Source organism: Canis lupus, chromosome 24, assembly GCF_011100685.1.
Source record: "Canis lupus familiaris isolate Mischka breed German Shepherd chromosome 24, alternate assembly UU_Cfam_GSD_1.0, whole genome shotgun sequence".
Lineage (NCBI taxonomy): Eukaryota > Metazoa > Chordata > Mammalia > Carnivora > Canidae > Canis > Canis lupus.
This window is the reverse complement of record NC_049245.1, coordinates 25,588,887-25,601,141: the sequence shown is the minus strand read 5'-3', so window position 1 is coordinate 25,601,141 and position 12,255 is coordinate 25,588,887. Positions and strand designations below refer to the sequence as shown.

The 12,255-nt window shown below is 49.2% G+C and overlaps 1 protein-coding gene across 19 annotated transcripts in view; it reads right to left on the bottom strand.

Moving 5' to 3' along the window:
* Positions 1 to 12,255, bottom strand: part of EPB41L1 (erythrocyte membrane protein band 4.1 like 1) — a 143,818-nt gene that overhangs the window by 11,251 nt on the left and 120,312 nt on the right. For 9 of the 19 annotated variants that reach the window (XM_038572171.1, XM_038572175.1, XM_038572174.1 and 6 more), the window contains 5 exons: positions 11,235 to 11,645; positions 9,287 to 9,391; positions 7,359 to 7,442; positions 1,467 to 1,553; positions 601 to 684 (listed from right to left, as the gene is read on the bottom strand). In XM_038572171.1, the coding sequence (XP_038428099.1) occupies positions 601 to 684; positions 1,467 to 1,553; positions 7,359 to 7,442; positions 9,287 to 9,391; positions 11,235 to 11,645 (771 nt within the window). The remainder of the gene's footprint in view (positions 1 to 600; positions 685 to 1,466; positions 1,554 to 7,358; positions 7,443 to 9,286; positions 9,392 to 11,234; positions 11,646 to 12,255) is intronic. The other 10 variants (XM_038572168.1, XM_038572180.1, XM_038572182.1 and 7 more) reach the window with 6 other exon arrangements.

Below are 12,255 nucleotides of genomic sequence, written 5' to 3'. Positions count from 1 at the left end.
CACCCCAATTCCCCACAGCTATGCCCCCTACATGCTATTTCTTTCTGATGGAGACCACTGCTTCTGTTCCCACAAACATGCATCACTTGTGGCTGCCACCAGGATCCCTAGTGCCGAGATGGTCATAAGGTTGACGCTCACTAACATCCACTCACCGAACAAATAAACAAATACGCAGTCTCTGCTCCATCTTCTGCATTGCTTAGAATGTCTGCATCTGTCTTCTCCTCCCTCACGAGGCCTACCTGGCTTCCTAAGACCCTGCACAAATCCCACTTTTTCCAGAAGACCCCACCTCACTCTTTAAGGCTTCCTTACATCACCCCCTTCTAAATGCTGCCAGCACTTAAGGTCTATAAGGCACAAATGCCATGGCTCAGGATCACTTCTGGTGAGGTGGTCTTGCTCCCCAGCCTGGCTGTCAACATTGAAGGGCAGGGTACGTGCCGAGGACAACCTGTAGTATAGAACAAAGTGCATAGCACTCCAGAAACTAGAACACCACAGGTCTCTGTCCACGTTACAAGGCACAACAATGGCAATGATGTTCTCCAGCCCCACAGCCAGGCTGGGGGCAGACAGTGCCCTGCTGCTACTCACTTTGGTAACATGGGTGGTGGTGGAGGTGGAGAGGGTTTCCGCGGTGGCGCCGTAGGTGCTGGTGAGGACATCTTTCCCGATGATCTGCAGAATATAACCACCCCCCACCCCAGGTGTCAGGTAAGGACACTGGGCTCTGCAGGCGGGGTTGGGGGGGGGTAAACCTAAGGGGCCCCACGAAGGTGGAGTTTGGAAGCCAAGATGCTTCAAATCACTGATTCTAAGAATTCAGGAATAATGGAATCTTCAGAATGCTAGATCCATGAAATTCTCAAATCATTGGAACCTGAGATGCATGAGGCCCAGAATCCTAACAAGACCCCAGAACTTAAGAATCCTGGCATCTGAGAAGAGAGAATGGGGGATCCAGGGTGGAAACAGAGCCCTCCCAAGCCCCCACCCCCTCAGAGCTGGGAACACGTCTCCAGGGCTAGACAGTAAGAAGGACAGACTTGGAGAATGCAGGAGATGCAAGAGACCTCACGGTGACAGACTCAGGCTCACGGGAGCCATTGTCAGAGCCATGTCCAGAGTGCAAGCCTCTGGACTCCTAGTCCATTTCTCCTCCTGGATAGTCAGGAGAGAAGATGCAAATGAGCTGTCACATCACAGGCACCACAAGGAGAGGGGCTGCTTCACCCTCACATCACAATGCCCTCTGGTGTGTGTATGTGGGGGGTGGAGGCAACGGATGAGACTTTGGTGGGGAGAAGGGAGCCCTGTGGGCATCTGGAAACGATCCAGTTTCCTAGCACTGTACTTAAAAGGGCAGCCCACTGGGCTCTACGCTGCACTTGCTGTGGGCCACCTGTGGACCATATTCTCAGCACAGAGTCCCCTAGCCTGAGCTGGCCCTACCCACTTACCGGAGAAAGAGAACGGATTTCCGTGGCCACCGTCTGTGGGCCTGGGATCATGGCAGCTGCCCCCTTCCCGGACTTGAGACTGTTCTCCTGGGGAAACAATAGTGCTCAGATGGCCAGATCTCATGTGGGTGGGCCCCCAGGATGGCCAGAGCACATGGCCAAGTAGCTCTCATGGCCACAAGGTTGAGGAGTGACATTTGTCATGCACTCACATGCTCACCCACACACCTGCTCTCATACTTTCTCACTTGCTCACACACTTACACACTTGCTCACCTATTCACTCATTCAACATTTAGAGTGCCTGGGGTTAGGGACATTGGTGAACAAGACACAGCATTGCTCTCAGGAAGCAATAACAAAGGGGTGGAGACATCCAGGTTCTTGTCCTGGCGCTGCCATGTTCTAGCCACCTGAGCTGGGGCAGAGCCATTTCTGCTCTATGGGCCTTAAGGGTTTACCTATAAAATGAGACCCCTGCAATGTTGGTTCGTCAATGGGAACAAATGCCCCACTCAGGCAGGGGATGTTAATTATGGGGGATGGAGGGGGGCTGTGTGTGTGCAGGGGTAGGGGGCAGATGGGAAATCTTTCTGTATATATCCCCCATATATGGAGCATATGGGGTATCTTCCTCTCAATTGCCCTGTGAAACTTCTAAAAAATAAACTGCTCTAAAAATACTAAGTCTTAAACATTTTTTAAAAAAAGATGCCCTGCTCAACTCCCACAGTGACTCACATTATGAGGTTAGCAGAGGAGAAAGGGCTTTGCAAATGCCAATCTTAGGATAAACATAGGAATATAGGCTGGCTACTAATAACATTGTAATACCTACTGTTTTCGGTGTATTTGTTAAGTGCTTGGTATTTTGCTAAGGATGCACTATTTCATTTAATCCTTGGAACAACCACAGGAAATTGTTTTAATATTCCTATTTCACAGTTGAGAAATGGGAAGGCCAGAGAACGTCAAGTGGTTTATTCAAGTCTGATGGCAAGTTAGTGACAGAGCCTGGATTTAGACCCATGTTCATCAGACTCCAAGCCCAATGTGTAACACTATGGCAACACTGCTTTGCCTTAGGAACTCTTACCCCGGAGCAGCTCTCCTTGTTCTATGGTGGATTCTAGCTGCTAGATACTCCTGGATTGGCCAGATGTATTGCCCCACATCTGGCAGGGAGCCTGGCAGCCTGCCTCTACCTCCTACTTTCTGCACCATGTTGGGCTCACCCTTGTCTGTCCAAGGGCCCAGAGCTGCATCTATTCTGCAGCCATCTAGCAGGCTGAACCCTGATTCTGGTCTGTGCATGGTACTAGATCTGAAACTCTGGCTGCCAGGGGACAGGTAAGGACAGAAGCATTCTGCCTTTGTCTTGCCTACCCCCCATCCTGCATGGTGCTTGCCTACAACTGAGGCAGTGATCTGTTGCCTGGCATTCCCCAACGAGCAACTTTCTCAGATGGAGTCCCAGAGTGTGGCCCAGCAGCAGGCCTTATAAAGGGCAGCCTTGCCAACAGACACAAAAAGATGCTTAACATCACTCATCATCAAGTAAATGCAACTCAAAACCACAATGAGATATCCCCCTACACCTGTCAGAAAGGCCAATATCAAACCAACAAGAAACAAGTGTTGATGAGGATGTGGAGAAAAGGGGCCCCTTGTGTGCTGTTGGTGGGAATGCAAACTGGTGCAGCCACTATGGAAAATAGTATGGAGGTGCCTCAAAAAATTAAAAATAGAAGTACCATATGATCCAGTAGCTCCAGTACTGGGTATGTACCCAAAGAAAACAAAAACATTAAAAAAAAAAAAAAAAGAAAACAAAACAAAAACATTGATTGAAAAGAGATATGCACTCCTATGTTTATTGCAGCATTATTTATAATAGCCAAATTATGGAAGCAGCCCCAGTGTCCATCAATTGATAAATGGATAAGCAAGATGTGATATTATATATATAATGTTTTTAGTCAGCCATGAAAAGAATGAGATCTTATAATTTGCAACAACATGGATGGACCTAGAAGGTATAACGCTAAGTGAAATAAGTCAAAAACAAATACCATATGATTTCACTTATATGTGGAATCTAAAAAACAAAACAAGCCAATGAAAAAAGCATAAACAGATCATAAATCAGAGAACTGGTAGTTGCCAGAGGGGAGAGGGTGGGGGGATGGGCAACTAGCGGTGAAGGGGAGTGGGAGATACAGGCTCCCAGTTACGGAATGAAAAGGTACAGCATAGAGAATATAGTCAGTGGTACTGTAATAGCATTGTATGGTGACAGATGGCTGCTACACTTGTGGTGTACATAGCATAATGTATATAGAGTTGACGAATCACTATTTCGTACACCTGAAACTAATGTCATGTTGTGTGTCAACTACGCTTCAATTAAAAAAAGGGTGGGGATAGCTTTCTGGGCTCAATGCTTCCTTCCTGCTAGCTTAGGAAAGTCACTAGCCCCTCTGAAGCCTACTGCCACTCCAGGCATTTCTCCCCTACAGCCTCTCCTCTCACTGCTCCCTCTGTCTCAGACAAAGTCGCACTTCCACCTTCAAACAGAAAATAGAGGCCACTAATGAGGACATAGGTTGTTCAAAACAAGGCGCCATCTGCTCTGCCTGCCTCTCCTTTGTCTCCAGCCAGTCCTCTCTCCACCCTCAAGGAGGTGTGGCTCCCTTCCCTCCCCAGGGCATTGCCACCATCTCCTCTGGGGCCATTCCTTCTGCAGACTGGGGGCTCTCTCTTCTCCACCCTCTCTCTGGGCTGCCTCTGCCATTCAAGGCTTGCTCACAGGGCCACTGGCCCTATCTCTTTATCTACAGCCCAGATCTTTCTTGAAACCTAGACTTTCAAAACCAATTGTTCCTCAGAACTTTTGCCCTGGAAATGTCCCACAGACACCTTGGGCTCATCGGGTCCAACATGGAATCCACTGCCTCCTCCCCACTCCTGATGCATACCTGCCATTAGAGAGCAATCCCCTCCACTGTTCTCTGTTTACATCAGTGCCTCTCAGACTTGAGGGGCACCATAGACTGCTGGGCCCTGTCCCAGAGCTTCTGATTTGATAAGTCTGAGGGGGTGGGGTGGGGCAGAGATCTGCTTTTCTAATGGTTTCTAGGACTGCACTTCAAGAATGGCTAGGTGAGGGACACCTGGGTGGCTCAGTGGTTGATTGTTGGCCTTTGGCTCAGGTCGTGATCCTGGGGTCCTGGGACTGAGTCTCTGCATCGGGCTCCCTGCTCTGGGAACCTGCTTTTCCCTTTGCCTATGTCTCTGCCTCTCTCTCTCTCCATCTTTCATGAATAAATTTTAAAAACTTTAAAAAGAAAAAAGAATGGCTAAGTGAGGGCTAGGTTACCAGCCCACCTTTCCTTCTGTTGCCTGAACATTCTGTCCATGACCAAACCCTGCACCTCCCTCCCCCTGCTCAGTATCCACTCACTTCCTTGCACACCGGCCCTGCCTAGCTCCCTGCCTTCTCTTTCTGTCTCTCCCAGTGGTCTGTGGGCTCAGGACACTATTTCCCTCCTTGCTGGCTTCAGAGCACCTGGCACTGCATATCACACAGTGTTCAACAAGTTATTTGCCGAGGGAAAAGGAAGGAGGGAGGGAGGAGAGGAGGGGATTTTTTCTCTAGTGACATCCCACACATTTGCTAGCGCAATCTTTCCAAAGCACGGAAGCACATATTTGATGACATCATGCCCCCATTTCAAAAGTTGAAGTGATGCCCCAGGGTCTCGAGGACGAAGTCTGAACCTCCTACATGACATCTGAGGTCCTTCAACCCTGGCCCAGCCTGCCTTTCCAGCCTCTTCTCCCCCTGCTCCTCTTCCGCACTCCTGACATCTTGCCTTACTGACCACCTGCCTTTCCCCAAATGCTACACTCCCTCCCATCCCTGCCTTTGCACCTGCTGTCCTCACTGCCTCGGATGCCTCCCACTGTGGCTGCACAGTCACTTATCCTTGAAGGATAGCTCAAATGTCATTGCTGGGATAAAGCCTTCTCACTCCTCCTGTCAGGGGTGTCACCCCCATACCTCTCTCCTCCCTGTGCTCCTCAGAAGGCATTATTACACCATTCTGGGAAGGCAGGGAAAAAGAACATCAATTCACATTGCCAGACCCCTTACTATGTGCCAGGCATGCCTCTGCACAGATTACCTTGGTCTATCCTCGGGTCATCCCTTTGAGGGATGTGCTATTATTGCCCCCATCACCCCAGTTTACAGAAGTAGAAACTGAGAGAGGTAACTTGCCCAGGGGTCATCCCGCTAGCAAGTGGGAGAGCTGGGCCTTGTTCACCACTGTGTGCCCAGGACCTAAATGGTGACACATGCCCCTGATCATTACTTGAACAGATGACTTCCAGCAGGCAGCATATTTTCTTCAACTCTGTATTCTGTATTAGAAACTAAGAAATGTTTTTGGAAGAAATGAATGGCTAGATGGATGGGTCGGTGGGCGGGTGGGTAAATGAACGATGTAACTGCCTACTCATCATAGTACAGACTTAAACTTAGCCCTCTAAGCATCCTAATGCCAGTGGAGAACGACTGGGGAGCAGATGGGACTGAGCAACCAGGAAAGAGGGTGCGAGCTGGTAACCGGTTCAGAGTTATTTGTCTTTGTTTACTCAAAACCTACCTGCCAGGTAATCTAAATGCAATTCCCTTCCTATGTGTATATCGGGGGTTTGGCAAGAGAAAGCATTTGAAAACAACTTTCCAAAAAAAAAAAAAAATGAAAACAACTTTCCACCGGCTCAAGACAGATCCAGCCCCCCACCCCACCCCCAGTGGCCAGTGTTCTCAGTGGTCAGGATGAGGGTGCAGGGTGGTGGAGGTGCACAGTGAGTCTTCTGGGGTCACAATGCTTGGGTTTAATCTGACTCTACCACTTATTAGGTGTGGGACCTTAGGAAGTCACTTTACCTCCCTGCACTGCAGATTCTTCATCTGTAAAGGGTGCAGAAAAGTCAATCCCCTCCAATTTTTGTGAGGACTCAGTGAAATCACTCCCATTCATGGTTCTTGGCAGTTTGCATGGCGACACAGACTGGGTGCCCAATGCTATCTGGTCTGTGTCATCATTAAAGGATCTGATGTTACTGGACCCTCTTAACCTGTGAGTCCAGGGTACTTAGGTGGCTCAGTTGGTTAAGCGTCTGCCTTCGGCTCAGGTCATGATCTCAGAGTCTTGGGATCAAGCCCTGTGTGGGGCTCCCTGCTGAACAAAGTCTGCTTCTCCCTCTCCCTCTGTGCCCCTCTTGTGCATTTTCTCTAATAAATAAAATCGTAAAAAAAAAAAAAGAACCCCTGAACTAGGCAGAATGGGGATTATTCCCATTTTACAGATGAAGACACCCAAGGCTAAGGACCTTCCTTCACCAGGTCAGACAGCATGTAGATAGTGGAACCAGTCTAGGGAGATGGTCCAAAATCTTGAGCTTCCAATTTAGGTTCACTGCGCGCCATCTACTGACCAAGGCAAGGAAGTGACTCGAGACATGAGAAACTGACAGCTGCCAGGGGCTGTCAGAGAGGACTTTCAGCATAATCGTCATGCATTGCCAGTAATCAAATAATCAAATGGTAATCCTCCCTTTACCCCTGCTGTGGCTGACATGGTCTGGATAACTTGAGACTCAGTGTGTCCACCTCCCACATTATTTGGAAAACTAGGGTCTGACCAGATGTTCTGTGGTAACGATGGTGCCAGACAATAAGCCTTTGACTCTCTATCCCATGCCTGATGCAGGGAGGGCAGATAAGGACTTCCCTAGACAGCCGATGATGTGATTTTGTTATCTGGCTGTTTTAGGGCAAGGGGGTTGGTCAGAGAGGGGAATCTCTTGGGTCCTACTTACCATGGTGGTTGATATGGTCTCCGTGGTGATGGAGGGAGCAGTTGTTATGGATTCCTTTCCCCCTGGGGCAGTCCCATCAACCTGCTGGCCAGAGAAGTCATGAGGAGAGAGTGTATACACACCACATGTGCCTACAGCATCTGTTACTTGGGCAGGTGGCATTCCCAGTTAGAGTGACGGGCTGTGTGAGTGAACATGCACTGGGCGGGGCGCGGGGGGGGGGATTGTCCACACACACATTAAATTACAGGGCTTCCTCACAGGTCCCCTGGTTTGTTTGAATCATCTTATTTGACAGAGGACAATGACCCCAGATAATTTCACATGCCCTATGCAAATCTCAATGCCTGTATTCCTTGACCTAGCAATTCCATGCAAGGAGTTCATCCTTTGGATATAAACTTTGAAAATTTTGCTAAGAAGTATGAACAAATAAATTCACTGAAGCATTGATCATTAACTGCCAAAGAAAAAAAACAGCCAGAGGTCCACTGATGGGATATTGCAGGCCAGGTCAGGATCCACTCCTAAGTGGGACTATGAAAATAAAGTGGCCCACATAAGGCAACAAGGAGGGACCTCCAGGACAGTCATTAAGGAAAAGGGTCAGGTGTAAAAGAAGATCTCTTTCGTGTAAAATTCTACAATATCTAGAGATGTAAGTGTATATATTGGAACATGCATGCATTTTTTTTTCTGGGAAGAATCACAAGAAAAATTTCAATTTGTTCTGTTTGAATTTCATAACACCGCTGTTGTTTTGTTTTGACATCAATAAGGATTACATGTGTCACTATAAAACAAAATGGGCCACAGAGGAGGCATGTTGCTTGAGATCACACAGCTCGTCAGAACTCGAGCGTCTTGACTGCTGCACCACTGCCACATAGATACTATGCATGTTACCAAAGGGGGAGAAAAAAATTCTGGAAACAACAGAGTTGCCCACATTGTGTTGATTTATGCCTCATTTTAGTCTTGAGATGCAAATTAGCCTCTGTCCCCAGCACTGCAGTTCCTCTGGCCAGGAGGAGACCAGAGGGCATCTCTCAGACCTACAATCTCAAGGTTCAAAGTTTAAAAACCAAAAAACCAAGGAGGGGCGCTTGGGTGGCTCAGTTGGTTAGGTGACTGCCTTTGGGTCAGGTGATGATCTAAGGGGCCTGGGATCGAGCCCCTTGATAAGCAAGGAGCCTGCTTCTCCCTCTCCTTCTGCCCCTTCTTCCACTTATACTCTTCCTGTCTCTCTCTTTCTCAGATAAATAAAATCTTTTTTTAAAAATCACAAGAGGAACCTAGGCAGTGCACTGTGCACCTGTATAGCTGTAGTGTACCTATAGACCTATAGCACACCTGTACGCCTATAGTGTACCTGTGTCTCTTTTGGACAGGTCTGTCCACAGTACCAAGTATGTTTCATCTTGCTAAGACAAATGACTTTTTATCTTTTTCTCAGTTCATTCATTTTGCCCATTTGATATGGAACCCCCATGTGTAAAAAAATGATCCAGTGGGAGTCGTTCTGATTAAAGCTGGATTGGGATCTCTCCCTCTCTCTCCCAAAGCAGCCCTTGGATAACTCAAGAAACCTCTCCAACTTCTTCAAGCAATCTGAAAGCCACCGTCCAGTCTACTAGCTACTAGTCCTTACAGCACTCCCAGGAGGACAGGGAGACATGATCATTCCCATTTTAAAGATGGGAAATTGAAGCCATGAGAGGTGTGGTCTTCCCAGGACAGGAACTCATTGTACTGCTCACCTCCAGAGCTCAGGGAGGACAGTGAAGCTCAGAAGAGCATCAAGGTTAACAAGGAGGCTCTGGAGAAGCCAAAGTGGCAAGAATTGGCCAAGGGGCTTGGCCTTGAGGAGACCCCACCCTTGAATGTCCAGTATCTATGCTCAGGGTGCAATGGGAGGCACAGGTTACCTGGGTGGTGTCCATTGTGGTGATTCTGGTCTGCAGTACAGCCTCTGGCTCAATCTTCTTTCTGATGGCCAGGCTGCTGACCGTCATGGTTTCTGTTTTCACAGGCTATAGGGAGATGAAGGGGAACCGTCCATAACCCAAGCCTCTGCAGGACTCTGGCTCACAGACAACTGTAGTGTATTTCCATCCCTGCAGCTGGCCAGGTCTCTGGAAGGGTATGCAGGTCAGGGCAAAGAGGCATGGCAAGCCGTCAGACAGACAGCCGAAGGGGAGAGCCGCAACTGCCAGCAGCATCCAGACAGGCCGCTCATGACCCTGCCACTGCATAACCTCATACCAGCTGGAAGGTGTTTTTTAGACTACCATTAAAAGAACATCTACTATTCAATTAACATGCTCTATTCTGGGCCCCACACTACATTCTGTCCTTATATAGATGTCAGTGAATCCCGAATGACTTCAATGATTATGCTACCACCTCCCAGCTGCTTCCTTTGAACTGTTCCTGAAAGCAGGAGTCACACACCTGGAGGCCTTGAGAGGCCAGGCAGGAGATGCAAAGGGGCGAAGTGGGCTTATTGAGGACTGGTGAATAGGAGAACACATGGGTTCCACTCAGGTTTGGCCAACTGCAGTCATGGCCTCTGAGTGACTGGATCATCTGATTTTTTTTAATGATAAAAAAAAAACACCTGTGGATTTCATATTCCATGTCCGGATTCTTTAATCAAGGTCAAAGGAAATATATCTGGTGGCCAGATCTGGCCTGGGGCCACCAGTTTTCAACCTCTACTCTAGAAGTCTTCAGTTAAATGATCAGTTTCTTCAGACTCCTCCACCAAGGCCAGTTCATGTGACTATTAGCATATGTGAACTGAATGAACAAATGAAATAGCTTGCCATCTGGTTGGGAGGGGAGTGTGAGGGATTCTTATAGATTACTGTAGCCCTGAGATCTAGCCACTCATCCAGTTAATCATCTATTAGTGCCTGGTATGTGCAGGCTTAAAGGAGCTGCCACCCGGTGGGAGAGCAGAACTGGCAGCCATTAGCCTGACTACCTGGGATGATGCTGGGAGCAGAAGCATTATAGAGCAAGGGAGCTGTGGAGGGAGCAACACTTCTGCCCAGGGTGGTCAGGAAAGCATTTGCTAGGGAAGGTGATATCTGATCTTGGTCCTGAAACATGACAAGTTTGCAAGGCAGAGAAGGGGAAGGAAAACTTTCTACCCAGAAGGTATTGCATAGAATGAAAGCCCAGAGTGGATGAGCTCATATTTCAAAGCCTGGAACATGGGAGAGAGGAGGGTGTGGTGGGAGACAGGCTGGGACTGCAAGAGATGAGAGGGCAAAGGAATCATAGGACAAAGATTCTCTGACACAAGGACACAAAGCAGAGAGACACAGATATGGTCTATCCCTGTGTCCCCCTCCATGATGATGTTTCCTCTTCTCTAGGAGTTTCCACTGCTACCCCAAGACCCCAGGGCCAGATGGGTTTAGACCACTGCCCCTTCCCCAGGAAGCCCAGACCCAGGGAGGGAGCAGGGCCAGGATCAGGAAGAGCCATCAACTTTCAGGCCAGGCCGCAGGAGCCCTGCGAGTCCTGCAAGTCCACAAGCACATGCTCTGTGCAGGTGCCATGCATCACAGGCAGGGAGAGGAGCCGAGTAAGACCAGACTGCTTGGCATCACTTGACCTCAGGCAAGCGATGGGGTCACAAGGTTAAAAACACCAAGGAGTGCATGTTAGGGGTAAACCAAGATGGTAAACATGCGAGCACAGAACCATGCTTTCTGCGAGGGGCAGTCATGCAACATGAGACAGAGCTTCAGGCTGAGGGGCTCTGGGCTGCAGGCTGGCGGTTCAGTCTTCTCACAAATGGCCCAGGGCCCTCTGAACATGCAGTGCCTGCAGGGCCCAGGTCTCCAGGATGCTCCACTGTACCTCAAATTGGGGCATATCTGGGGTGGCGCAAGCCCCTCGATCCGGACTATCTTCGATGCCCCCAGACTCGTCTTCCTGGCTGGGGCCCCCTTTGCTGAGATCCCGGGAGAACACCAGGCCCTCAGTTTCTGAGTCGCTTTTGTCTCGGTCAAGCTCAGGCAGGCTGCGGGAGAAGTCTTCGAAGGCGCTGCCATGGTAGTCACCAATGACCGTGAAGTCAACCTCAGCCTCCAGGCTGGACGTGGAGCTGACTGTGATGCTGGAGCACTTGCGCTCAATGGCCAGGTGGTTGTCCTTCAGGAACACTGCGTCCCTCTCCTGGTCCTGGTCCTCATCTCCCGTGTCACTCTCTGGGGCCCTGGGACGAGGCGGTTTGACTTTCTCCTCTGAGCCCTCCCTTAGCCCTGCTCTCTACGGCCAGATAAAAATCAAAGGAACAGGGGTATGGGGTGGGAAGAGAGAGAGAAAGCAAGATGGTGAATGACAGAAGAAACTTGGGGCCATTTCAATGTCTCAAATAGAAGAGCAGGTCAGGAAATGAAAAACACTCCCGGGAAGGTTCCTTGACATGACAACAAGCTTTAAAAAACAAAAACAAAAAACAAAAAACCCCGCAAAGTTCTCAAGAGTGGGGAACGCTCCTTCCGAGGGTCTCCCGCTGATGGCCAAAGCAAGTACAAAGCAAATATCCTGCCAGTTGATTCTGGACAGGAAGCCCCCATCCAAGGTCTGGGTCTGGGAGCTTATCAGAAGCAGCATTGTGTGCAAGGCAGGGATGGAAGCCTAGACCCAGGCCCATCCGTGCAGGTGGGCATCGAGAGACAGAAACCAAGGAGGGAGACCCAGGGATTTGGGGAAACCCAGGATGGGAAGGCAGGGAGGCTGGAGCCGAGAGCTTTGAGAAACAAAGAGGAAGCCAACATGGTTTGTCAATTCCACTGAGTCTCTGTGGGAGGGGTCAGTATTGTCTAGGGGGAGGACCAATAATAGGGTTAATTCCTGGGAGCTGGGTGCTATATCA